Source organism: Salvia hispanica, chromosome 6 (genome assembly GCF_023119035.1).
Source record: "Salvia hispanica cultivar TCC Black 2014 chromosome 6, UniMelb_Shisp_WGS_1.0, whole genome shotgun sequence".
NCBI lineage: Eukaryota > Viridiplantae > Streptophyta > Magnoliopsida > Lamiales > Lamiaceae > Salvia > Salvia hispanica.
In genome coordinates, this window is record NC_062970.1 from 6,495,363 (window position 1) to 6,523,337 (window position 27,975).

The 27,975-nt window shown below is 32.1% G+C and overlaps 3 protein-coding genes across 4 annotated transcripts; all 3 read right to left on the reverse strand.

Moving 5' to 3' along the window:
* Nucleotides 1-12,869: 12,869 nt before the first annotated feature.
* Nucleotides 12,870-27,248, reverse strand: LOC125194191 (elongation factor 1-alpha). Of its 2 annotated transcripts, none has more exons than XM_048092268.1 (3): nt 27,170-27,248; nt 14,649-15,120; nt 12,870-13,964 (listed from the first exon to the last, which is right to left on the reverse strand). In XM_048092268.1, the coding sequence occupies exons 2-3, from the start codon at nt 15,108-15,110 to the stop codon at nt 13,077-13,079; spliced, it is 1,350 nt and encodes a 449-aa protein (XP_047948225.1). In that variant the 5' UTR covers nt 15,111-15,120; nt 27,170-27,248; the 3' UTR covers nt 12,870-13,076. The 2 variants fall into 2 exon arrangements, with proteins under 2 accessions (XP_047948225.1, XP_047948226.1); XM_048092269.1 differs by lacking the exon at nt 27,170-27,248 and adding an exon at nt 15,722-15,836.
* On the reverse strand, nt 15,115-17,713 carry LOC125194570. Its single transcript, XM_048092828.1, has 4 exons — nt 16,952-17,713; nt 16,403-16,905; nt 15,722-15,800; nt 15,115-15,120 (listed from the first exon to the last, which is right to left on the reverse strand). Exons 1-4 carry the CDS (start codon nt 17,711-17,713, stop codon nt 15,115-15,117), a joined length of 1,350 nt encoding a protein of 449 aa, XP_047948785.1.
* On the reverse strand, nt 24,421-27,279 carry LOC125194192 (elongation factor 1-alpha). Its single transcript, XM_048092270.1, has 3 exons — nt 27,170-27,279; nt 26,068-26,539; nt 24,421-25,518 (listed from the first exon to the last, which is right to left on the reverse strand). The coding sequence occupies exons 2-3, from the start codon at nt 26,527-26,529 to the stop codon at nt 24,631-24,633; spliced, it is 1,350 nt and encodes a 449-aa protein (XP_047948227.1). The 5' UTR covers nt 26,530-26,539; nt 27,170-27,279; the 3' UTR covers nt 24,421-24,630.
* Nucleotides 27,280-27,975: the final 696 nt, after the last annotated feature.

The following is a 27,975-nucleotide window of genomic DNA, read 5'->3' on the forward strand; positions in this document are numbered from 1 at the left end:
TCAATTAACAGTGTCGTTTTAAAGGAAGCTAACTGTAGCGTCTACTAAGTGGACCTAACTCGCTAAAACTCTCTCACAGTTATGAAACAAGTTATATTAAATCATACATAATTGTGTCACTCAATCATGTAGCATCGGGATTAAGTTAAGGAAGAAACAAAGTAAAAACAAAATGGATATTAAATAGAAAACTGGAATTGTATAACCTAAGTCGTTACTAACACATCCCTTGAATCCTATGAGTTTAGTTACACATAATGGAATAAGCTAAACGCATAGATTGAAGGGAAGACAATTTGAACATAAAACTAAAGCAAATAAAACTCGTAGGTTGAATCCTTGTCGTTCTTAATATTCTTGAAATCCTTCTTCAACTCCTTGCACAATGACGTACTCTAGCTTTTAATCTCTGTGAATTTATGTTGCAAAAAGAAACTCTAATTTGATGAAGCTTGAGGTCATATTTATAGGGGAAAGTCATTCCTCATTGTAGAAGGAAAAGATCTTCAAAATATGGTAAACCTTGGCCCCAAATCTAGGTCAAATCGAATTCGCCGCTTTTCTCGGCGGGCCGCCGCATCTTCTCCGGCGGTCGCCACGTTGCAGTCCAGAGTCTCGGTACCTTCGGCGGCAGGTCGCCGGGCGAGACTCGTTTCCAAGCGTGAATTTCCGAGGCGGGCCGCTACAGATCACTGACTGCCGGGCGCCGGCGATCGCCGATCGCCGTCTGAACTCCTGGTTTCCAGACTTTGCGTTTTGACTCCATTTTCGGCTCAAATATGCACATTTCTCACAAAGCACGTCAAAATACCAAAATGTATAAAATATGCAATTATTGGACATATAGAGTGACTTTGATATTAAAAACGGACCAAATAATGGCCTTAAAACAGTGCAAAATCCGAGCGTATCAGCATTTCTATTATAAGCAGATTGCATTTTAGGTTGAGTTTTGCAATATAAATATAAATTTTCTACAATACAAAATAAATTATATATAAATGCAATTCGTCTATATAGATAATGCAAACTAAACAGTATATGTCTACAACGGTGTTGTGATCAATTTTTTTTTTTTTTACTTTGTTTTACCTTTTTTTCTTATGTGCTTAACTGAGTAGTACGTATATACTTAAATTCTTGAAACATTTTTTATACTCCCTCTGTCCTACTGAAATGACACGAGAATTAATGCATAATTGGTAAATTAAGAGATATGAGAATAACGGTTAAAGTAGTGTTGGTGAACAGTGGAACCCACATTATTATTAGTGTTTATTGAGTTGTAATGGTGGGTCATATAGTATAAGTTGCAAATAAATTTATGCATATGGGTAATGAGTTCGGAACAACTTTCCATAAATGGACTTGCCCATATTTTTATGGGAAGGACGAAATAAAAAATACACATGTTTTTATGGGACAAAGAGAGTATATATATTTAATAAAGTGTCATTATACAAATCGGATATATTTTATTCTAATTAGCACATTTTGTGAAATGAAACGTAATTATTTCTATTTTATCATATGTCTACTTTATTCCTTATTCACTCAACTCACAAAATAAAAACGTATAAAATCCTTTTATCAAATAGGAAATGCTTCACTTAGAATGAGAATGGAGAAGTACATTTTTTTAAAGTGTACATAATTATATTAGTTTTTGTTTCTTTTAAATTATTTAGAATTTGTATTCATTAAATGAAAAGCATATGTCTCGTGCATAGCACGGGTCCGTGCATGACACGACTGTTAATACTAGTAGAATAGAATGTTCATGTGATGGAATGAATTAGAAAATGAAATGGAAATATAGAGTAATAGCTCTCATCCTTACCTTTATTTTGTTCCTATCTTCATTTCATCTCATTATCAATAACGGCTTTAGATACAAAAATATTTTGGAATACACATTCAATATTTACTACTATTATATACTTACTAGTAATGGTGAGTGTAATTGTCACTAATATCGAAATTCATTATTGTCGATACGTGGCAATCCATTTTTGGGACGAGCAAATAAAGTATAATCAAAAGCATGAATGAAGTATAATTGGAATAAAAATACATAAATAGAACTTCCTCCGTCGCAAGATAAGTGACTCATATTCCTTTTTGGGATATCCCAAGATAAGTGACTCATTTTCTTTTTTGGTACTCTCTCTTACTTTTTCTCTCTACTTTATTAACTCTCTTACTTTATTCACTTTCCACTTTACTAACAAAACCTCATTTCCTTAAATCCCGTGCCGGAAACTTTATGGTCACTTATCTTGAGACGGAGGGAGTAAAAAATAAAGAAGCAAGTAGAATTTTCAGTGACACCACACATTGCGGCAAAACCAAGTTTGAGAGTCTTACCAATGGCCTTGTGTGCATGTTGACCTACACTGATGCGGGCACTGGGAAAGGATCTAAGATCATTCAAAATAAGGCCCCAAAATAAGTCGAATGCATGCGGTTGATTTTGGGGCCATATTGCAACATCAAAAATCAGCTAATCGTCGGGAAAAAACAGCTATTGGGACTGTTTTTCCGTCCTTATTGCAGTCGTTTCAACCACAATTGAAATCATTTTTTATTATTTGAGTGAATTACATAAATGGTACCTGATCTTTCACTTTCGCACGTAAATGGTACCTGATATTTATTTTATATCGTTTTTGGTACTTATAAATCACATTTTTGGTACCTGATGCAATTTTCTTCCCAAAATGCCCTTTAAACAAATATATTTTCTCATTTATGTCATAGAAGGTATTTTGGGCAAACATAAAATTAGTACCAAAATTGATATTATAATATCTTCTCTCATTCTCCTAATTCTTTATACTATTATAATTAATCAATATTAATATTAATTTTCATTTTTAATATCATTCAAATATACTTAAATATAACTATAGTTATAATTATATTTAATTATTATTGTTATAATACTAAAAATTGATAGTAATTAATAAATAATTATAGTATAATTATATGAATTATGAATCACATAATATTATGTAATAATTATTATTATTATTATTTTACATTATATTAGTAACTAATCAATATAGATTATTATGGTTATAATACTAAAAACTGATAGTAATTAATAAATAATTGTAGTATATATATATAAATTATGAATCACATAATATTATAATAATTATTATTATTATTACATTAAATTAGTAACTAATCAATATAGATTATTATTGTTATAATACTAAAAACTATCTTAGTGATTAATAATAATTATAGTATAATTATATAAATTATGAATCACATAATATTATGTAATAATAATTATTATTATTTTACATTAAATTAGTAACTAATCAATATAGCCTTAATAAAAATATAACATTGTGAATTGTATTTTTAGTTAGGTGTTTCAACCTTAAAATGAGTATAAAATAATTTAATAAAAAATATTCAATTGATTTAATTACTTTAAATAATTAATTTAATTAGGTATTTTATTTTTTATTTATATTATGAATGCAATTAGATGTATTTATAAACTACTAAAAAGAAAGAAGAAAAAAGAAGGAAGAAGAAACATTTTACTAAGGAGAAAAAAAATAAAAGAAAGGAAGATAAAAAATACTAAAAAGAAAGAAGAAAATGAAGAAAAAAAGAAAGAAGAAGAAACTAATGAAGAAAAAGAGAAATAAGAAAGGAAGAAAAAATAATCACATATTTGGTACTATTTAATGGAAATTTCCAAAAATATCCTCCATGAAAAAAATCACATATATGGTACCTAGGGTTATTTTTGTCACTGAGTACCAAAAACGATATAAAATAAAGATCAGGTACCATTTATGTGCGAAAGTGAAAGATCAGGTACCATTTATGTAATTCACCCTTATTATTTTAACACTTCCTCCGTCTCATTGATGATGACATACTTTCTTTTTTGGTTTGTTTCAACCAAGATGACACATTACTAAAATTAGAAATTTCTATCTCTCTTACTTTACTCTTTGCTTTATTCCATCCCTCTTATTTTACTCTCTCCACTTCACACACAAACAATGATGCATAAATTTTCGTGTCCGCCCAAAAAATTAGTCATCTTCCTTGGGCTTCTAAATATCATCATTCTTCTTCTATTTAATGTAGGAATTTTAATCAAATAAAAATATTATCATTGTAGTATTTTCTTAAATCGTATTGGCAGTTTAATTTTATGTTATTTGGTTTTTAAATAAAAAATTAAAAGAAAAACGGATGGGAAATGGTGAAATAACTTCAGGCTAGTTTCGGACCTAATTATAGTACTGCTACAACAATGTTGTGGCTGAAATTAAAAATATTGATGTGAAGGAGAAAAATGAATTGTGACTTATTTTGGATTAATTTTTGGGGTCTTATCGTGGATGCCAAAAGAGTTAAATGCAGCCACTCTCACTTTTCTGCATAAACTTTTGTTTTTTTTCTTAATTTGCTCTAAAATCAAATAACTTTTTTTTAGACTAGAAACACTTACTGCCCAATTTTGCAAATGGTCGATTCAACCGCTGGCTGGCAATTTGGACTCGATTTTGGGAAATACTTACTATTTTTTTTGGAATAGTATTTTATACAGGCATCTAATTTGAATTGGATGAGGTGGAGAATGAAAATTGCACATATATGATGTCATACATATTAGGAAATGCGTGTGATTATGATGATTCACACTTTTTGTGAATCATGAGCAGATAATTAATACTCCCTCTGTCCCATATAATTTTACACAGTTTAACTTGACACGGATTTTAAGAAATGTAATAAAAAAGTAAGTTGAAAAAGTTGGTAAGATGGGGATCCTACTTTTAAAGTATTGGTTTTATAATAAAATATGAGTAGGAATGAGTTAGTGGAATATGAGATTCTCTACAAAAAAATAGTAAAAGTTAAATGGGTAAAACTATATGGGACGGACTAAAATAAAATATTGAGTAAAATTATATAGGACGTTGAGAGTATTTTTCTACTGTTGCTGTGTAATATGGCTTGTATTCTAAATTGTAATGTATCATATCGAATCCTTTTATTTTCTTTTTATGTTGTAATAGAAACTTATTACACTTTTGAGTTGTATTTTTTATCACATTACATCACTTTTAAACTTTTTTATCTTTAATTCTTCGATGAAATTAGATTTTTTAAAACCAAAGGTTAGAGTTTGTATCTCCTCAATTACTACTTTTTCTTTGTTAAAGTAAACTAAAATTGAATAATTATTGAACACATAAAATTAATTAGTCTAGATAACTTAATTATTATTCTACTCTCTTTATTCATTTTTTAACCCAATCAAGACATATATTCCTTATTTATTGTTTGAGACATGATAAGGAATATGCTAGCATTTCAATTTCCTTAGAGATCATGTTAATTTTAAGTCTTTGAGAACCAAATTAAGAAACACCTTGAATTATAACAAGTACGGGTAAATAGGAGTATTTAATATTTATCTGGTGCATAATGGCCGTTTTAATCCGTATATGGAAGTTTTGGAATGTTTATCGTTCTATAATTTCCAATATAAAAAAACACACACTAAGATGTGAGTGAATGTTTAAAGTAGCAACAGTAGTTATGGACAAAAATGTGTCTGATGGAGGACAATTGATAAGATATACCAATTGTAGAATATAGTGAAATTTACTAGTCACGGGCATTAAGAGTTGGAAAAAATTACCAAATACAGTGCCTATAAACTGATACATCAGACCTTTATTTCACACGCCAGTTCCCTGACCCGCCTCATTTAAACCAGATCAAATGTAGTATTTTATTTATTGGCAAAGTCTATGTGTGGGTACAATGTGGATGTAACATATAGTATGTGTCTCAAATTTATAGTTAATCCCTCCTCCGTTCCATGAAAATAGAGTCATTTTTTTTATTTTGAAAAACTTCAAGTTAATTGAGTCATTTTTATTTTTGGCAAAAAGTAACTTTCACTTTTACTTTATTCTCTTTTCACTCTTCTTACTTTATTCACCGTCCATTTAACACATTATTCTTAAACTCCGTGCCGAAAAGAAATGTTTCTATTAACATGGAATGGAAGGAGTACTAAATTAGTGTTAAATGTATTGTCATCTGATCAAAATTCTGAAGGGGAAGATTCTGATGGTGATATAGACTTGAATTTCAGCTATCACGAGTAGTATTTTAAAGTCTTGAATTAATCACGAACAATGTTAGTATATTTTATCTGTGAACTAAAATAATCTCATCGTTCTATTTCTGTTGTCCACCAATATTAGTCTCATACATACAATGTTTCCTAACGTATTACTACTCACTTTATCTCACTCTTCTATACCATCCACATTTTCTTTTATATCTCCTAATTTAAATATCGTATCATCCACTAATGAGACTATTTTAGGTGGACTAATAGAGTAAATCATAAACTTTTTAGCTATTTTTAAAATTGCAGAATGACCTTAACTTTACAAAATTTCCAACAATTTACTACTGACTTAATAAAAAATTGCAATTTTTTCTTAAGTAACTAAAGTTATCACTAAAAGTATGTGCATACTATTAAAGCAAACATGCTCTTCAATCAAAATTACATTTCTGAAGTAAAAGCCGAATAGAATCCCATCACAGCTCAAATATATTCTGTGGACTTGAGGCCTAATAAAAAATGGTGCACCGCCCACTTTTCTACCAACTTATAATTGCTTAAAGCCCAATAGTAGCTGTTAGTTTTACACACAAAAGCGTTCAATAATTTTATAAGTTAAAACATTTTATATGGTCATCACTCTAACTACATCCACAAAATATCATATCTTCAGGGTAATACCAATCAATTTCATTGACCGCAACAATGCAATTTTTACACAGTTAATTACGGCCTACCAATGTCCTATACAGAAAAATAATACTCCCAGCGTTCCACAAAAGATGTCACACTTTTCTTTTTAGTTTATCCCACAAAAGATGTGACATTTTCCTTTATGGAAAAAGTTATCTCTCACATGAATATAAAAATTATATTTTCTCTCTCTATTTAACACACAAAACAAAACCTCCTAAAATCTCGTGTCATCCCACAAATGTGACATCTTTTGGTGGACGGAAGGAGTAATAAACTTTAAGAGCAGCTTAGATTAGAGCATAGACTTAAGCGGCATTTAACATACATTTAAATAAAGAGTAATGCTATGCAGCTATAATGTGGCCAGCCACACAATGACATTTTTGTAAATAAATATAAAAGTCAATGCAATAAATTAATAGTAATAGTTAGTGCTAAGATAAATTTACTTAATTACCCCTTTCTCAATTTTTTACTTCAAATTTTAAATTTACAACATTCTCTCTCCATAATAATTTATGCACAATTTACGTCAAATTATATGCACAATTGTATTTGAAATAATCATATCATACCTATTAACTAAGAGACATCACAATATATCATAAATAAATTGTGTTAATAAGTACTTAGTATGTATGCTTGCAATTTTAAAATTAATTGTTTTGTAAGTGCATCAACCAGTGTTTTAAAAACCGGACCGGACCGGCCGGTTCGACCGGTCGGTCCGCGAACCGGTACATAGTCCGGTCCGGTTTGCACTATAAAACCAGTAGCGCATCAAACCGCCATGAACCGCCGGAACCGGCCGGCCGGATCGGTCTGGCCGGGAACCGGTTTTCAGATTTTTTATTTTTTTGTAAAATTTGAGTTTGGTGGGAGTTGAACTCATGACCTATGAGTCAAAAGACCAACATCTCTACCACTCCACCACATGTAGTTGAATGAAATATTATGCGCATTAATTATTGTTATACATTAAACCTGTAATTTTTGTCCACACAAATTAATAATTTGTGTTTAATTTTATACTTTTAAATAATTACTATTAGTCGTGATATGCTTAATATTAACTATCCCTCACTAAACTTTACTTTTATTTGTAGAGTGAACTTCAAAAATGGTCCCTGGACTATGGGTTTATCTCGAAAATGGTTCCTGGACTTTAAAAATATCATTAGTAGTCCCTGGACTAAGGGTTAATATCAAAAACGGTATTTTGAGACGAAAATGCCCTTTTGAGGGGTTTTGAGGGGTTTGGGCAATTTGGTCTTTTTACACTTTTAACATTTTAAATCTGATATTATTTTAGTTATGTACTAAATCTAATATTATTTCAAAATTATCATTCTTCATCCCTTTTGTCATCCTTCACTTTGTTTCTTTATTTCAATATTAGATTTAATTTTACAAAATTAAATTTTAAATTTCAATTTTTAAATATCAATAAATTTTTTTAATTAAAACTATTAATTCATGGACACTATAAATATTGATTGAAAGTATTAATTTTTGTTATTTAATATAATATTAAGCTGAATTGAAGAAGTACAGAAAAATAATATTAATCGTGATGGAAAAATAAGAGCTATTCTATTTAGCCTTCTTTCGGTTGTTATAATTGCTTGTGATTGAATATTATGAAGTCAACTAAAAATTTTGTATAGGAGTATTTTTGTTGAAATTTTCTAGTCATTTTGATTGATTGTTTTCAAATTAATAAACGAAAATTATATTAGTCTTACATTAAACGCATATTTATTTCAGAATAAATCGTGTTATATTGTCTATTTATGATTAAAGCTATTAAATATTGATTAAAACTAAGACGTTGTTATATCTTATTGATTGAATATTAGACACTATCAAATATTGATTATGACTAATAATTTTTGTTATTTAATAATTTTTATAATTAAAAAAATTTATTGATATTTAAAAACTGAAATTTAAAATTTAATTTTGTAAAATTAAATCTAATATTGAAATAAAGAAACAAAGTGAAGGATGACAAAAGGGAAGAAGAATGATAATGTTGAAATAATATCAGATTTAGTACATAACTAAAATAATATCAGATTTAAAATATTAAAAGTGTAAAAAGACCAAATTTCCCAAACCCCCAAAACCCCTCAAAAGGGCATTTTCGTCTCAAAATATCGTTTTTGATATTAACCCTTAGTCCAGGGACTACTGGTGATATTTTTAAAGTCCAGGGACCATTTTCGAGATAAATCCATAGTTCAGGGACCATTTTTGAAGTTCACTCTAAAATTAATATTGGGCTAATGATATGTCTTTCACCACATGATCACTTATTTAGAGTGAACTACACAAAAATGGTCCTTGGACTATGGGTTTATCTCGCCCATAGTCCCTGGGCTTTAAAAATATCGCCAGTAGTCCCTGGACTAAGGGTTTATCTCGAAATTGGTCATTTTGGCTTTTTTTGGTACGAAAATACCCTTTGATATTATTTTGGGGGTTTGGGCAATTTGGTCTTTTTACACTTTTAACATTTTAAATCTGATATTATTTTAGTTATGTACTAACTTTGATATTATTTCAAAATTATCATTCTTCTTCCATTTTCTTATCCTTCACTGAATTTGTTTTTTTAATTTCAATATTAGATTTAATTTTACAAAATTTTAAATTTTATTTTTTAAATATCAATAAATTTTTTTAATTATAAAAATTATTAAATAGCAAAACTTAATAGTTATAATCAATATTTGATAGTGTATAGTACTATGTAATCAATAAGGTATGACAACGTCTTAGTTTTAATCAATATTTAAATAGCTTTATTCATAAATAGATTATATAACACAATTTATTCTGAAATAAATATGCATCTAATGTAAGACTAATATAATTTTTGTTTATTAATTTGAAAACAATCAAAATTTACTAGAAAATTTTAACAAAAATACTCCTATATAAAAATTTTAAATAGGATCATTTTTTTAGTCAACTTCATAATATTTAATCACAAGCAATTATAACAACCGAACGGAGGCTAAATAGAATAACTCTTATTTTTCCATCATGATTAATATTATTTTTCTGTACTTCTTCAATTCAATTGAATATTATATTAAATAACAAAAATTAATAGTTTTAATCAATATTTATAGTGTCCATGAATTAATAGTTTTCATTAAAAAATTTATTGATATTTAAAAATCTAAATATTAAATTTAATTTTATAAAATTAAATCTAATATTGAAATAAAAAAAAATTCAGTGAAGGATAACAAAATGAAAGAAGAATGATAATTTTGAAATAATATCAAAGTTAGTACATAACTAAAATAATATCAGATTTAAAATGTTAAAAGTGTAAAAAGACCAAATTGCCCAAACCCCCCAAAATAATATCAAAGGGTATTTTCGTACCAAAAAAAGCCAAAAGGACCAATTTCGAGATAAACCCTTAGTCCAGGGACTACTGGCGATATTTTTAAAGTCCAGGGACTATGGGCGAGATAAACCCATAGTCCAGGGACCATTTTTGTAGTTCACTCTTATTTGTATAATGTATATAAATAATAGTTTTACCTAAGATTTAATATTGTAGTATATATATTATTAACATAGTTTATTACACCATATTTACTAAATAATACTCCAAACTTATTAATAATTCATATTTAATTTATGTATTAACTAATAATCCTAATATAGTATATATTTATCCAAATAACTAAAAATTCATGTTTATTTTTATATATTGTCTATAATATCATTTCACTACATAAACATTTTTGAATTAATATAAATTTTATTTATTTATATATGAAAAATATTGTACTTTTTTAGTTATTCTAATTACTAATTTATGTATTTTGTTATTATTTAAATTTTATCATTCACTTATTTTAAATGCTCTTCATATTTAATGTATATACAAAGTTTAATAGTATATGTTTTTGTTATATATTACTAATTATAATTTATCACTCATTAAATTTAATATACATTGTAAGGATATATTTAATTATATATATTTGCAAGGTAAAACGGTTCAACCAGTGATTGGACCGGCCGATCTGATTTTTAAAACATTGACATCAACAATGGGGATATATACAAAGGATAGCAATTACTGCACATTAACATATTAATAATGTTAAAAAAACCAAAACATCAAATACTTACATAAAATATAAATAATAATTGTAAAATAATGGAGTAGATCATAAGTCTTGGAAAATCAATTAAACATTCTATTTCATCTTTTACGTGTATTTTTTTTCTTATTAGTGTCATTTATTTTTATATTTTTCTTTGATTTTACATTGTGGTGTTATTTAATAGTACTTGAAAATATTTGATCCCAAATTATTAAATAAATCTAAGATCAATAAAAATTCTTCGTTAAATTGAAGATCAATTTCAATCTCCAATCTAATCTAATAGGAGTACTAGATGACACCCAATTAAATCGAAAATCTACTCAGGATCTAAATTACTTAAATGAATGAAAATTAATTTGAATATCAAATTATACAATCGAAATAATTAATCTTTAATTCTATTAAAGATCAATTAGAAATAAATAATTGAAGTTTAATTATAAGTAGATTAAGCATATTATTAAATTATAAAATATCATACTATAGTTATATAATATAACAAACTGTTAACAAAATTATAATTATTGATAATACAATTATCATTGATAATTAATCTATAGTAGTATCACAAAGGATCATACTATACATGTAAAAATTGACACTGCATATTGTGTATATATTTTCACGTGAGATATCAATTAGTTGATTCAAATTTGCAATTGTGAATTTCAATATATATTATATTATACTCCGTGTAATATTATATTAGAGCATCAATTGTAGTATATAGTATCATATTAATTGAGTTTGTTTATAACAATAAATATTCTTTGCTTGCAACAACATATTGTATTCTTATTTTGTAAATGTAATATCACGTGGCTTTAAATGACAATTTACTTGGTACAATCCATTAAAAAAAATTAATTTTTTAAATAAAAATTATATATGATTTTTGAACTTAAGGATTTGATTTCCAAATGTCTTAAAATTTGTCTGACATAGACAAGAGTGCGTACTAGAAAAAAAATACATAAGGCGTAATTGCATGCTTATGTTATGGGCAATTGAAATTTAGGTTGATTTCTACTTAGTATCTCATATGATCTTCGGTTGAGGATTCAAATTGAAAATAATTGAGTAACTGAGAGTTTCTATTGATTTGTGATTTTATTTTGAACAATTATGAATTTTAATTGATCATATTTCAGTTAATGATTTCAACTGATTGTTGAAGATTTCAACAGAACTTTTTTTTTTGTTATGGACTACACAATAGTACTCCGTGTCACAATTTTTTTATGAACCATTAAAAATTTCAGTTTATTTTAAAGAGATTTAATAATAAATTTATATATATATAAATAAATACTTTTGATATTCACAGTCTTTCCTCAAAAAATTTGAATTAATTTTATAAAAAAATTTGTACAATGCAATGTTATTATTTATGAGTTATTTAAACATTAACTTTAAATACAATATGTACTTTAAATTATTTCATTTATAAGAGAATCTAAATACACATTTACCTATTATCGAATTTTATCATCATGAATATTCTAATTTTAAAAATAATTTTACATATAACTAAATAAAAAATTAACAATAGTACAAAATAAAAAGAAAAACTGAAAAGAAATCGACGTAAAATTAAGAATTAAAGTGTTAAGTACTTAAAGTTTTATATTACCAAGAGGATTCAAATCATTTAATGACTTAGTCTCTTCATTGTACTACATTTATATGTAAGGGTAGATTTGTCTCACAAAATTGATACTTTTGAGACTTACTAATTTCGAGTAAATCAGCATTTAGTGTAAATTTTTTATTAATATTTTATGTTTTGTGAATGGACACATTATGGCCATTTAATAAAAACATTAGGAAGATAAAACTATATTAATGATTAAAAAATCAAAACTTAAAAAACAAATGCACCAACAGAAACTCGATAATTGACAAAAACATAATAGTATCATTAAAATACTAAGCAGTTATACTAAATAACCCCATCGGCGATCCAGAATCCAATTCTGGGAGCCAAAATCGCACGACAAATACCAAAACACTGAAATTAAAAGACAGATAGTTTTAAGACCAACATAAAACAAAAGGTTCTTGTAAGAAATAAAACGAGAGATGATATGTGGAGTGAATGTAATTCACTTGGCACCCTTCTTGGCTGCTGCCTTGGTCACCTTGGCTCCTGATGGGTCCTTCTTCTCCACACTCTTGATCACACCAACAGCAACAGTCTGACGCATGTCCCTAACAGCAAACCTTCCAAGAGGCGGGTACTGCGAGAATGTCTCCACAACCATGGGCTTGGTCGGAATCATCTTAACCATACCGGCATCACCATTCTTCAAAAACTTAGGCTCCTTCTCAAGCTCCTTTCCAGAACGTCTGTCAATCTTGGTCATGAGCTCAGAAAACTTCACAGCAATGTGTGAAGTGTGGCAATCGAGGACTGGAGCATAACCATTTCCAATCTGACCAGGGTGGTTCATGATGATGACCTGGGAAGTGAAGTTTGCAGCCTCCTTGGCAGGGTCATCCTTGGAGTTCGATGCAACAAAACCACGCTTCAGATCCTTCACAGCAACGTTCTTGACGTTGAAGCCAACATTGTCACCTGGGAGAGCTTCCTGGAGGGCCTCGTGGTGCATCTCAACAGACTTGACCTCAGTGGTCAGCCCAGTTGGTCCGAAGGTGACGACCATACCAGGTTTGATGACACCGGTCTCAACTCTTCCGACTGGCACAGTTCCAATACCACCAATCTTGTAGACATCCTGAAGTGGGAGACGGAGAGGCTTGTCTGAGGGCCTCTTGGGCTCCTGGACAGCATCAAGAGCCTCTAGAAGAGTTGGGCCCTTGTACCAGTCGAGGTTGGTCGACCTCTCAATCATATTGTCACCCTCAAATCCAGAGATAGGCACAAATGGGATCTTCTCAGGGTTGTAACCAACCTTCTTCAGGTAGGAAGAGACTTCCTTAATGATTTCATCGTACCTTGCCTTGGAGTATTTAGGAGTGGTAGCATCCATCTAACAAAATAACAAACCAAAAAATTAGTCAACATTATAAGGCAAAGCTAGAATAAAACAAAACATTTTGCATCAAATATGTTGAGGAAATATTATAGAAATGTTGGAACTAGAATAATAGTAACAGAAAAGGTGGTCAGCGCATAACAAGCTTTCACAAAGGGGATAGAATAAGTTATAGGGTGTAATAAGAGAACATTAACAATAAATAGTTGAAAACAATATATACACCAATAACCAGAGTGTCAAATTTATAACTATAGATACGGAGTTAAAATTAACAGTACTAGAATCAGTATACAATACATGCATAACAGACAACAAATACAATACTATCCAAATAAAAGACTGACGGGGTTTGAACCCATAGCTTCCACCCTGAAGCAGGTGGGCTCTCTCAAATTGAACTACAGTCCAAAATATTCACAGTGAGCTGTCTAGAATGAAGGACCACTCCTCATTTCAATTTACCAAACATCCATCACACAGGAAGGTAAATTGCATTTCAATTTACCAAACATCCATCACACAGGAAGGTAAATTGAGGGGCATCACATTCATATAGAAGACAAGCAATGACATATTAATCATACATTCATATACAGTGACATATCAAGCATAAAGTACATCAACAAATAATACTTAATGAATATATAGAACAAGAGAGATTATGCAATGATTTACCTTGTTACAGCAACAGATCATTTGCTTCACACCAAGAGTAAAAGCCAGAAGAGCATGCTCACGGGTCTGTCCATCCTTGGAGATACCAGCTTCAAAACCACCGGTGGTGGAATCGATGATGAGCACAGCGCAATCAGCCTGAGAGGTTCCTGTAATCATGTTCTTGATGAAATCACGATGTCCAGGAGCATCAATGACGGTGCAGTAGTACTTGGTAGTCTCAAACTTCCAGAGAGCGATATCAATGGTGATACCACGTTCACGCTCAGCCTTGAGCTTGTCAAGAACCCACGCATACTTGAACGACCTCTTGTTCATCTCAGCAGCTTCCTTCTCAAACCTCTCAATCACACGCTTGTCAATACCACCAAGCTTGTAGATGAGATGTCCAGTGGTGGTCGACTTCCCGGAGTCGACATGTCCAATGACCACAATACTGATATGAATCTTTTCTTTACCCATATTACTAGATCTGCAACAAAATAATAAACAAACGGAGTTAAAAAGGACAACATGAAGCTTATTAGATAACAAAGGTTACTTTAACCATAGAAATGGGAAAGCCAAATCACAGAACTAGGAAAATATAAATGAAAACAATTATTAATTCATAAAAACCCAAATTGAAAAAAAATAGTTAATTTGCTATCCAATGGCTTTCTCTACCAGCATCAGATAATCCTCTTACAACTAGAAATGGATACGAATACCGTACAAACTTACTTACGAGCATTGAGAAGATGCAGATTCAATTACAGTTTTATTAGAAAGCTATATAGACTAAATGGAACGTGCTTAAAAACAAATATGACTGATGGAAAAAGTAAAGCAGGGTCCAACCGACGAAAGTGCAAAACAATAACACATAAACAACATGCTGTGATAGATAATTAAGGTTCGTAGAGATTTATTCAGATTGAATCAGAAACAATCCGATAGATCTCGAGATTTAATGGAAACCCTCCACAAACAAATCGATTTAGATAATTTAAATCGGCAGAAACACAAAACCAAACAAACAGATACAAAAACATACAAGAGCTGAAGATTAAAAAAATGAAAGCAAATCTAACCTTCAAAGCAATCGAGATGTAGATGGGGGAGGAGAGGCGAAATGCAGAGTGAGGAGGAGAGTGGTGGGAGTGCACATATCTATATAAAAGGAGCTAGGGTTTAGGGAGAGATACTTTCAGCGAATTGACTGTTATACCCCTGTGGCTGTGAGTATGTGACTGTTTAGTCCCTCCGACTTGGGGTCCAAGATTTATAAAGTCAACATTTCTTATAACCCTTGCACCCGTGAATAAGACTCCTATTTTATTTCGGTACTGGTTTTAAGAAGTGTTAAGAGCACTCTCAATGGTCTCCCTTATTTCTCCCTTATTTCTCCCTAACTCCTGCCACATCAGCGCCATATCAGCACCAAAATTTATCCCCAGTATTTAGCCAACTTTTAGCCAACCTCTGCAATGGTTTCTCCCTTATTTCTCCCTTATTTCTCCCTAACTCAACATTTCATTTTTACATCATCACTAATTTAATTGTTTTATTTTAATATATAATAAAGCTAGCTTATTTAATTTATAAGTACAAAACAAATAATAGTAATAAAGTTCGTTGTATTAAACACGGGTACACATTACAACGAAGAAAATTAAAAAAAAAAAAAAAGTACACGAATGGAAAAAAAAATCAAAAAAAAATTCAAAGAAAAAAAAAATCAAGGGCGGTGGGCGCGGTTTCTATTTGCCCACAATTCTTCGATGATATCGTGTTGTAGTGCTTGATGGGCCTCCTTCTGGTGTATGTCCATGAACGCCTGGAACCGTTCATGTTCGTTGTGCGGTACACCCTGGCGGGCGGACTCGGTTGAGACACCGTGACTCGATGATGCAACACTTGGGTCGTTGGTGACGTCGATGCACGCATACATGATATCGGCAATATCCCCCTGGTAGAAAAAGCGCGTCGGGCCCTTTACCAGTGCAAATCGCGATTGGAGCACCCCAAATGCCCTCTCCACATCCTTGCGCGCAGACTCTTGCGCTCGGGCAAAATACCTTCTTCTATCTCCGAGTGGGCATCTGATCGTCTTCAGAAACACGGGCCATTGCGGATAGATGCCGTCAGCCAGGTAGTACCCCATGTTATGCACATTGCCATTGGCCGTGAATTCGATGGAGGGGCCTAACCCGTTGATCCGCTCGTTGAAAAGGGGCGAGGAATTGAGAACATTTAGGTCGTTGTTCGGCCGAGGCTATACCAAAATAAGCATGCCAAATCCAAAGCCGTTGGTCGGCAACGGCTTCAAGAATGATGGTGGGATGCGTACCTTTGTAGCTGGTGAAGAAGCCGGCCTCGCCACGCTGGGTTGGGGCGGTTCTTCCACCGCCGGCTATCGCATACGATGCCGCGAGCATCCCCGGAAAGCCGTGGGTCCTCCAGCGGTGCCAATCCAAAGAGGTGGGAACGGGCAATACCGCGTCCGGCGAGCTGAAGGTAGTGCTCCCAAATATCTCTTCGCACGCCCCGACAGTAAATTCTTCAGGCACTCGGCTGCCAGTCGTCTCGCCGCATTGCAGATACTCATCGAACATGTCGGCGGACCCTCCGTATGCCAACTGCCGGATGGCAACAGTGCATTTCTGTAGGGGCGATAGTCCGGGCTTCCCTGCTGCGTCTCGCTGGAGCCGGAACTCGGGGTAACGCGCGGACAACGCATTAACAATGCGCAGGAAGAGGGAGCGGCGCATTCTGAACCGGCGACGAAATACATCTGCCGGATAACGTGGTTCCTCCGCGAAATAATCGGCGAACAGCCGATCGTGCGCACCAGTGTGGTCGCGAGGGATGTATCGGCGCCGCCGGCGGATTGGCCGTTGGGGGGGTGGCTGCTGCATTCGAGCGATCTCGCTTTGTATGCGGCGGGAGATATAGTTGTTGATTGGGTTGTTGGCGAAACCCGCTACATCCCATCCGGTGGGAGCTGGAGGTACCTCTTCTTCGGAAGAAGAATGTGATATTTCCTCGTCGGACTGAGCACGAGACGATGAATCAGAACTCATTTAATAAAGATGGAGAGAAAAAAGATTGAAAATTTGTGTGAATGAAGTTTGTGGGTGATGAATGGAGGAAGAGGATGAAATATTTATAGGGGTGGAATTTAGAATATGACCGTTGAAGGAAAAAAAAAAAAAATTTGATCATCGCCGGATTATCGCCGAACAAGCTCCCCACAGTGGCCGGCGATGATCCGGCGATTTTTCGGCGTTAAAACGCCGCTTGGCGTAAATTCGGTAGGAAATTCGCCGAAAAATCGCCGACCTCCTCCCAATGGCCGGCGATAAGTCGGCGATATCGGCGAAAAATCGCCGGATTATCGCCGTCGCCATTGGGAGTGCTCTAATAGTGGATAATAGAAATTTAGTAGTATATCTCTCATTTATGTATATTAATTTTAAATGATATGTGAATGAAACGAGTTAGTGGAATGCGGGATAACTTTAATATTTATAATAATAATAATAATGAATCAAGACTTCTATTCGCGGATCAAAATGGAAAAACGGGACTTATATACGCGAATGGAGAAAGTAATTAAAGAATTAAACATTAATATATTATCAATATATAGTCTCAAAGAAATTGATTAGCAACATCTCTTTTAACAACTTTATAATAGTAATGTATTAGCAGGTTGTTGATATCAATCAAAACTAGATTTCAGTAGACTGAAATTTAAATTTTATCATGAATCACAATAAGTTCGAGTGAGTTCTTTTTGCCTATAAATTAGCCACTCGGTTGAAATTGGCATAATAATAATTCCATCAGTTCGTCATTATTTATCTATCTGTGAATTTTTGGTACACCTAATGCTCCCTTTGTCCAAAAAAAATAGGATAAATGATGTATGTCACGGATTTTAATGTATAATTAGTAAAATAAGAGAAAAAAGAAAAAAAGTAAGAGATAAAAAGAAAAAATAAGTGGGTAGAAGTGCTAGTGGAATGATGTGTATGATTATTATTTGTTGAAAATTTTCCATAAATGAATGTGTTCTATTTTTATGGGGACGGCCAAAAATGGTTAATGTACCATTTTTTTGACGGAGGTAGTATTTGTTACTTTCATTTTTTATTTTTTTTAATAATAATCCTTACATTCCAATAACATATTTTTCTTACATTCTATCGTGAAATGAATATAAAAAAAGTATGACTCATTTTTTATTAAATTTTTCATCCACTTTTTTACATTCTTAAAATCATATTCAGGTCAACTAGTGACAACTAATAGCAGACGAAGACGAAGAAATAAAAAAAAATTGAAAACATTGAAAGGTTATCATTGAATTATAAATTTTGTTGTGTACCTCAATGAATAATTCAGCATTGAGAGATAATTTGTCATATAAATGTTGTATTACATATCTTACCTGCGTTACGTGATCATTACTCTCGTTTTGTCAATTTTAGCATTTTTGTTTGTTTTATAATTTATTTTCTATAGATCACTCAAATCAATATATGATTTGTTCATTTACTCTATAACTTCAAATAAATTAATAAAATAACACATCTAAGTTTTGGTCTTATGTCATTTTGTAAATAACAATACTTTATAAAGTATAATATTTAAACTAAATGTATACAATAAATAAGACTAAAAGTTGACTAAATGAGAGCAAAGCTAACAAATAATGCTCACATACGGTGATTATTGGGGTATCACAAAAATACCTCTCATTATGGTCTATATTTAAGTGAAAAAACCAATCTAGCATTTGTAGTTAATATTGACTCAAATTAAACAAATGATATAGTTAAGAGGAAGTCAAGTATTTATTACTCTCTCTGTCCCAGCTAAGAGTCAATTCATTTTTAGAATTTTTAGAATGTCTCAACTAAGTTGAGTCATTTTTTTTAAATAAAAAGAAAACATTCGATAACTTTTACTTTGTTAAATCGCCTACTTTACTCTCTCATATCTCTCCTAATTTATTCATCTAACCTTATTTTGTTTTATTTTCGTTTAATCCACAATACAATTTCTTAATTATTGTTCCAAAAGTTTTGCTTCAATCTAGTTGGAACAAAGAAAGTTGTACTCCTATATCAATTGGAAACATGAAAACCTAAACTAATCAACAAATTTTTGTTATTGGTGATTAATTAGTGGTTTGGTTAATAATTGAATTTATTAGTCCGTTACCCAGTAAAGGAATTAGCCCAAACTCTGATTGTAATTGCATTGATTAGCAAATTAATTAGTCTACTAGCTGACCGGTTACTCGGTTTATAAACTACAATTTGGTACCTATGTTTGGCCATTCGAACAATCACATGTACCTATATTTCAAAAATGAATGTGATAAAAAAAAACTCTAAATATTGTACAAGTTCTAAACAATGATTTGAACCATAAAAAGATGTCAACAAATGATAAAATAGTAGCAATAAAAAATGTCAACGGTTAATGTTGTGTTGACACTGTATTGAAATTTTATGTTGCTACTATTTTGTCATCTGTTGATATTTTTTAATGGTCCAGATCATAATTTGGAGTTTGTACAATATATGAGTTTGCATTATATCACTATCTATTTAAAAAATATCCTCACAAACATCTACATATTTGTATTAGGTATGGCGAGGATTTTAGCCAAACTTGTTGTCCCAATACCCACCCCGCAACATATCGGGATTACCCAACATCCGTTTCAGGCATCCCGTATAGGATTTTGTGGGTACCTGACCCGAGACCCTGCTAAAAAATTTGAAAACCCTAATAACCGACACTGTTCCTAATTCATTGTATTAATATCGACGGTAAGTTTTCAATTATATGTTCGTTGAATATAACAATGTTTTAGAAGAACTCTTGGATTCCATAAAGAATTAAAAGATGGTATATGTCTAATAGTAATAAAATATCGGTATTATCGGGATTAACGGGTTTACCCACACGAGTAGCGGGTTTAGTTAGACATATAATATCGTGTATAAACAGGTATACCCGGCGGGTAGCGGGTCTAAAGCACACTACCCGATCCCGCCCTGTTTCCCGTTATCGTCGGGTAACGAGTACCCGATACCCGGCGGGTAGAGTATCGAGTCGAAATGGGAATTATCATTACCCACTGTCCATTTTGCCACCCCTAATTGGTATAATATCATTTCAAGTCCATTTGCACTATTTCGAGTCTTTTACCTTTTTTTATTCCTTTTCTTTTTTTAACACTAGAGGGCATTTTTGTCTTTCTAATTTTTGCCGTCATTACAGTTCTCTTATCTCTTCTTCTCTGAACATTCTTCAATGCCCTAAACATTCTTCTCTTTGTACTACTTCAATGCCTATGCAATCATAACTATTGTTTGTATGACAAAGTAAAACTCACGTATCATTGAAATCTAATAAACTAATTTAATTGTCATAGACTACATGTCTAGGAGTTGGAACCTGGAAATGATCAATGAGACATTCGTCAAAGAATGTCAATTTCCTACCCACATTGAAACGCTCAGTGAAAAATAACAACATGATGTCCAGTCATTATGGACATCTCGGATTTAACCTCTACTAGTATCACACCCGTGCGATGCACGAATTAATTTGATTTCATAAATATATTTATATTTAAAATTAATTATTTTTAAATACGATACAACTATATTATTTAAGGTTTAAAAATCACAAACATGTAAAATAATTTAAATGTACAACCCCAAAACATTAAATTTAACAAATTTGAAAATCAACCAAGTGCATACACATATTAAGATAATGGTATGTAATCTGCATTATTTATAAAATTAATCAAAGTTCCAATGACTAATTTTTTATATCTAACACAAAACAACAATCATAATTTTATAACTTGAATACCATTTACATAAAAAAAAAAAAAAAACAAAGCAATAATCATCAATACTAAGGAGACTTTTTAATAGACATGTATTAACAGTGGAATCACAAGTACAGTCAACCTCGTTGATACAAATTAAAATTTTCAAAAAAATTCAAACAATCTTTCTTACGTTTCAGCCAAAAAATATATATTGCTTGCTATAATTGTGCATGTAATTATTTCCAAGGTCAAGCCTAAAAATAATTACACACTAAATATACATTCGCCGTAACTTACCCTCAACCCTATTTCCTCCTTATTTGCGGTCAACTAACAATTCGATATCAAATTTTATTATTTTAGAAGACATATTATATTAATATTTACATCTGTAACTGAAATGAATGAAAATGTTACATCTCAATACCAATTCTCGAAATAAACTACAAATCTCATACTTCAATAACAAAAGTTTTAATTTTATGCTTAAACAATTGTATTCAACACCACAGTTCACGTAGTGTATATAATTCCTATAATGAGTTAATCGAATTTATCCAAGCCCAATTATAGAAAACCATAGAATAAAGAATAAAGGTTGTCGAAAGATGAAACCAGAGAATAAAGGTTATTAGAAATTAAGTGATAAATGTCATAGAAATATGAAATAATGTAATGAGTGAGTGGATGTAAACTACGAATCTCATACTTACATAAAAAAAAGTTTTAATTTTATGCGTTAAGCAATTACCTCCAACACCACAATTCACATAGTGTATATAATTCCTGCAATTACATAAACAATGAGAATTAATCAAATCTATCAACGTTTATAGGAGACCGTAGAATATATTTGTCGGAAGATGAAACCAAAGAATAAAGTTTATTAGAAATTCTATGACAAATGCCATAGAAATAGGAAATAACGTAATGAGTTTGTGGATTTAGAGCCACCACATGTCATAGATTTATAGTTGAAAAAAACATTTCACTTCTCCAATGATTTATAATTAATTTTTAAAAACCGTTTATTTTTAATTAATGACATTATGATTGAAATTCAATAAGTTTTAATGTATACTAATATATACGTTAGTGAATATAGCTTTTGACTGGATTATAATCCTTCATTATATCTATTGAAATATAACATAAATTTCTAGCAAATAATAAATGTCATCAATTTTAGATAGGCAACGGCCTCATCAATATTTACATATAAGATCTACACATACACAAATGCATAATAATGATAGTAACGGCAACTTAGCCTTTAAATTATGATAATCAATCATAAATTTTATATATTAGCCACATCTTATATCATACCGAAAACTCTTAAATATTCAAAATGTATCCCAAAACTCGTCTTTTATATTAGTATAGATTTCAAATCAAACAAAATAATAACTAAGTAAAAAAAATCCACTAGAATAATTAATCACACATTATAAAAATGTTCATTACAAACTGCATTTTATACTAACTACCATGATGAATCACACATATTACAAAAACACGGAAACATATTGTATAATTTTTTTTTCTTTAATTTGAAAATAACCATAATTCGTCAAAACTACTACTACATCAATGAATCACATATTACAAAAACACACAAAATATTGTATTTGGAATTTTATATACAAATATACTAAATTTGAAAATAAACCTAAATTGTTAAAACTAGAAAATTTCTTACCATATCCACGCGATAGGTCAAAAATATACTCCCTCCGTTCCATAATAATAGAGGCATTTCATTTTGTGCACTCGTTTTGAAAAAATTATTATAAATAGTTAAAGTGGAGAAAAAGTAAAATAAGAGAAAGAATATTATAGATAAGACTCTTCTCTACATTATTCTTTCACTTACTTTACTTTTTCTCCACTTTAACTATTTATAATTATTTTCTCAGAACGAGCGTTCAAAATGGAATGCCTCTATTACTATGGAACGGAGAGAGTACTATATTAGGTAGGCGCATATCACATGTCTCTTTGTCAACATCAATGTGATTTGTTAAAAGACGAAAAAGATGAAAATGAAGAGAAGAAATAAAAGAAGTCGAAGAGTTAAAAGAAAAAGAAGAAATGGGGTAACTAAATGAGTGGAAATTTTGATAGTAGAGAAATAGTGTGTGGCACAATATATGGAGTACTCATTTAGGGAGAGTGATACTACAAGTGATGTGCACAATTCGTGAAAAAAATTGGAATGGGCAAAGATGTTCTCATAAGTTGGGGAGGCATTTGTCCGCCAAATATAATTGAAAAAGTGAAAAAGTATTTTACATGTAGAGAGGTCAAAATCTAGGATAGTATTCTTTTGGACTGCCTTACATGTGAAGGACAATTGGACTGCCTTACATGTGAAGGACAAATTCCATAAACTAAATATATAGTTCACTCTTTATTAGATCAGATCTGAAAAAATAAATACCCGTCTCCGTAGAAGCATTCAATAATTATAATGACATCACAAACTACTTAATCTACATCATAACATATTTTAACTACTTACAACACCAACTATCACTCTTTATACCTTAGCAAACCGCCCATAGCTTTCCGTCGTCGACCGCCATTGCTACCTCTTTTACCCAACCCCATTGAGCGCGACACCATAAAGAACACTTCCATTAAAAAATGTACGCACAAATCGAGCACACATATAAAAAGGCAAGGGAAGCAGTGGGAAAATAGGCAATAGGAGAATCAAACAATTAACAATTCCCATGGAGCGCAGCACTCCAGCAACTCTAGTAAATTAACAATTACTAGCAATACCAATAAAGCGCCAGATGACAAGAAGGCGAGTAAGCAAAAGGAGAAAATATAATAAACGGCCAGCAAAAGAGCATATTCAAGATTATCAAAAGAAAAGCTTTAAAAAAACATAATTTAAATAAGCATAACAGAAACGCAAGAAGTGATGATACTATAAAAACACAAAAAGTAAAGTCATACGAACATACGCCATCGGCGATCCAGAATCCAATTCTGGGAGCAAAAATCGCACGACAAATACCAAAACACTGAAATTAAAAGACAGGTAGTTTTAAGACCAACATAAAATACGAGGTTCTTGTAAGAAATAAAATGAGAGATGATATGTGGAGTGAACGTAGTTCACTTGGCACCCTTCTTCGCAGCTGCCTTGGTCACCTTGGCTCCTGATGGGTCCTTCTTCTCCACACTCTTGATCACACCAACAGCAACAGTCTGACGCATGTCCCTAACAGCAAACCTTCCAAGAGGCGGGTACTGAGAGAATGTCTCCACAACCATGGGCTTGGTCGGAATCATCTTAACCATACCGGCATCACCATTCTTCAAAAACTTAGGCTCCTTCTCAAGCTCCTTTCCAGAACGTCTGTCAATCTTGGTCATGAGCTCAGAAAACTTCACAGCAATGTGTGAAGTGTGGCAATCGAGGACTGGAGCATAACCATTTCCAATCTGACCAGGGTGGTTCATGATGATGACCTGGGAAGTGAAGTTTGCAGCCTCCTTGGCAGGGTCATCCTTGGAGTTTGATGCAACAAAACCACGCTTCAGATCCTTCACAGCAACGTTCTTGACATTGAAGCCAACATTGTCACCTGGGAGAGCTTCCTGGAGGGCCTCGTGGTGCATCTCAACAGACTTGACCTCAGTGGTAAGCCCAGTTGGTCCGAAGGTGACAACCATACCAGGTTTGATGACACCGGTCTCAACTCTTCCGACTGGCACAGTTCCAATACCACCAATCTTGTAGACATCCTGAAGTGGGAGACGGAGAGGCTTGTCTGAGGGCCTCTTTGGCTCCTGGACAGCATCAAGAGCCTCTAGAAGAGTTGGGCCCTTGTACCAGTCAAGGTTGGTCGACCTCTCAATCATATTGTCACCCTCAAATCCAGAGATGGGCACAAATGGGATCTTCTCAGGGTTGTAACCAACCTTCTTCAGGTAGGAAGAGACTTCCTTGATGATTTCGTCATACCTTGCCTTGGAGTATTTAGGAGTGGTAGCATCCATCTAACAAAATACAAATAAAATGTGAATAACAGTACCAGGTAACAGTTTTATATCTAGGGCTATTGCCACAAAAAAATAGTAGTAACATCATTAGGCTAAGCAAGAATAAGTAATAAAATCTTGCACCAAACACAGGAGAAAGCATTTAAGATAAAATAACATTATATACGCCAATAACTAGATATTCTAATCCTTTAACAATTAACAGATAAAATTAACAATGATAGAAAAAATATATAACGCAGGCATAATAGAAAGAGCATATAATATAATACTATACAAACAAATGGACTGACGGGATTCGAACCCGTAGCTACCACCCTGAATCAGGTGGGCTCTCCCAAATTGAACTATCCAAAATATTCACAATAAGCTGTCTATAATGAAGGACCACTCCTCATTTTGATTTACCAAACATCCATCACACAGGAAGGTAAATCAAGGAGCATCACATTCAAATAGAAGACAAGCAGTGAGCATACAGTATAACTACAAATAACACATAACTTAAGGAATACATGGAACGAAAGAGAATATGCAATGATTTACCTTGTTACAGCAACAGATCATCTGCTTCACACCAAGAGTAAAAGCCAGAAGAGCGTGCTCACGGGTCTGTCCATCCTTGGAGATACCAGCTTCAAAACCACCGGTGGTGGAATCGATGATGAGCACAGCACAATCAGCCTGAGAGGTTCCTGTAATCATGTTCTTGATGAAATCGCGATGTCCAGGAGCATCAATGACGGTGCAGTAGTACTTGGTAGTCTCGAACTTCCAGAGAGCGATATCAATGGTGATACCACGTTCACGCTCAGCCTTGAGCTTGTCAAGAACCCACGCATACTTGAACGACCTCTTGTTCATCTCAGCAGCTTCCTTCTCAAACCTCTCAATCACACGCTTGTCAATACCACCAAGCTTGTAGATGAGATGTCCAGTGGTGGTCGACTTCCCAGAGTCGACATGGCCAATGACCACAATACTGATATGAATCTTTTCCTTACCCATATTACTAGATCTGCAGCAAAACAATAAACAAAGAGTTATATGTGATAACATGTAGCTTAAGATAACAAAGGCTACTTTAACCAAATAAATGAAAAACTAAATCACAGATCTAGGAAAAAAAATATAAACAAGTATTAATTCATAAACCCTAATAAAAATCTTTTAAAAAATCCAGATTTGAAAAAACAATAGTGTAATTTTTTATCCAATAGGTTTCTCAACCAGCATCAGTTAAGACTCAAACAACTAGAAAAAGGATAAGAATTCCATACATATATACTTATGACCATTGAAACTAAAATACGTTACAGAAGATACAGATTCAATTTCATTTTCATTAGAAAGCTAATATAGACTAAACGAAACATGCTTAAAAACATATACTATGACTCATGGAATAAGTAAAGCAGGGTCCAACAGACGAAAGTGTAAAACAATAACACAAAAAACTAATACTATGACTCATAGAAATTTATTCGGATTGCTTTATAAACAATCTGATAAATCTCGAGATTTTATTGAATTTCTCCACAAACAAATCGATTAAGATAGTTTAAATCGGCATAAACACCAACACCAAATAAACAGATACAAAAACATACAAGAGCCGAAGAACATAGAAAATGAAAGCAAATCTAACCTTCAAAAAAGCAATCGAGATGTAGATGGAGGGAGGAGGGGCGAAATGCAGAGGGAAGAGAGTGGTGGGGAGAGCACGTATATAAATGGAGCTAGGGTTTAGGAAAAGATACTTTTGTCGGATTGACTGTTATACCCCTGTGGGCTGTGAGTATGTGACTGTTTAGTCCCTCTCTGACTTGGGGTCCAAGATTTATAAAGTCAACAGTTCTTATGATTAAGGAATAAAATATTATCAATATGCTATAACTACTTTATAATAATAATGTATTATCGGGTTGTTGATATCAAAATGATTCGATCACAACTAAATTTCATTGTTTATTTTAGTGCTTTTTAATCTTTACTCAAAAAAAATGCATCGTAGAATAATAGATATTTTTTTTTAGTTCGGGTAAAATGTAACAAGAAAATAATTTAAATAGTATTTTTTTCTTTTTGTCGTTCCTTGAATATTTTATTATAATTATAATAATAAAAGTCTTTGTTCGTTTTCAAAAAAGAGAAATCATTATTTCTCTATAATTTTTTGGAATAAAAAAAGAGACCGGCTAGGTACTAATCTTGCCGGATCGTGAGAATAAGAAGGATCTTTCAAACAAAATATGAAATAGAATAAAGATGGACCAAGCTACTTATGAATGTAACCACAATTAACATCACTTCGGTCGGGCTATCAAACACAGGGTCAGGGTCATAAGTGAATTACGAGTTAGACCAATCTGCGAATCGAGAGAGCTCCCCTTGCATGCAATGATGTGGTGGTGAACCTCTCATTCTAATTCAGTGCTCTCCGAACCGTGTAGG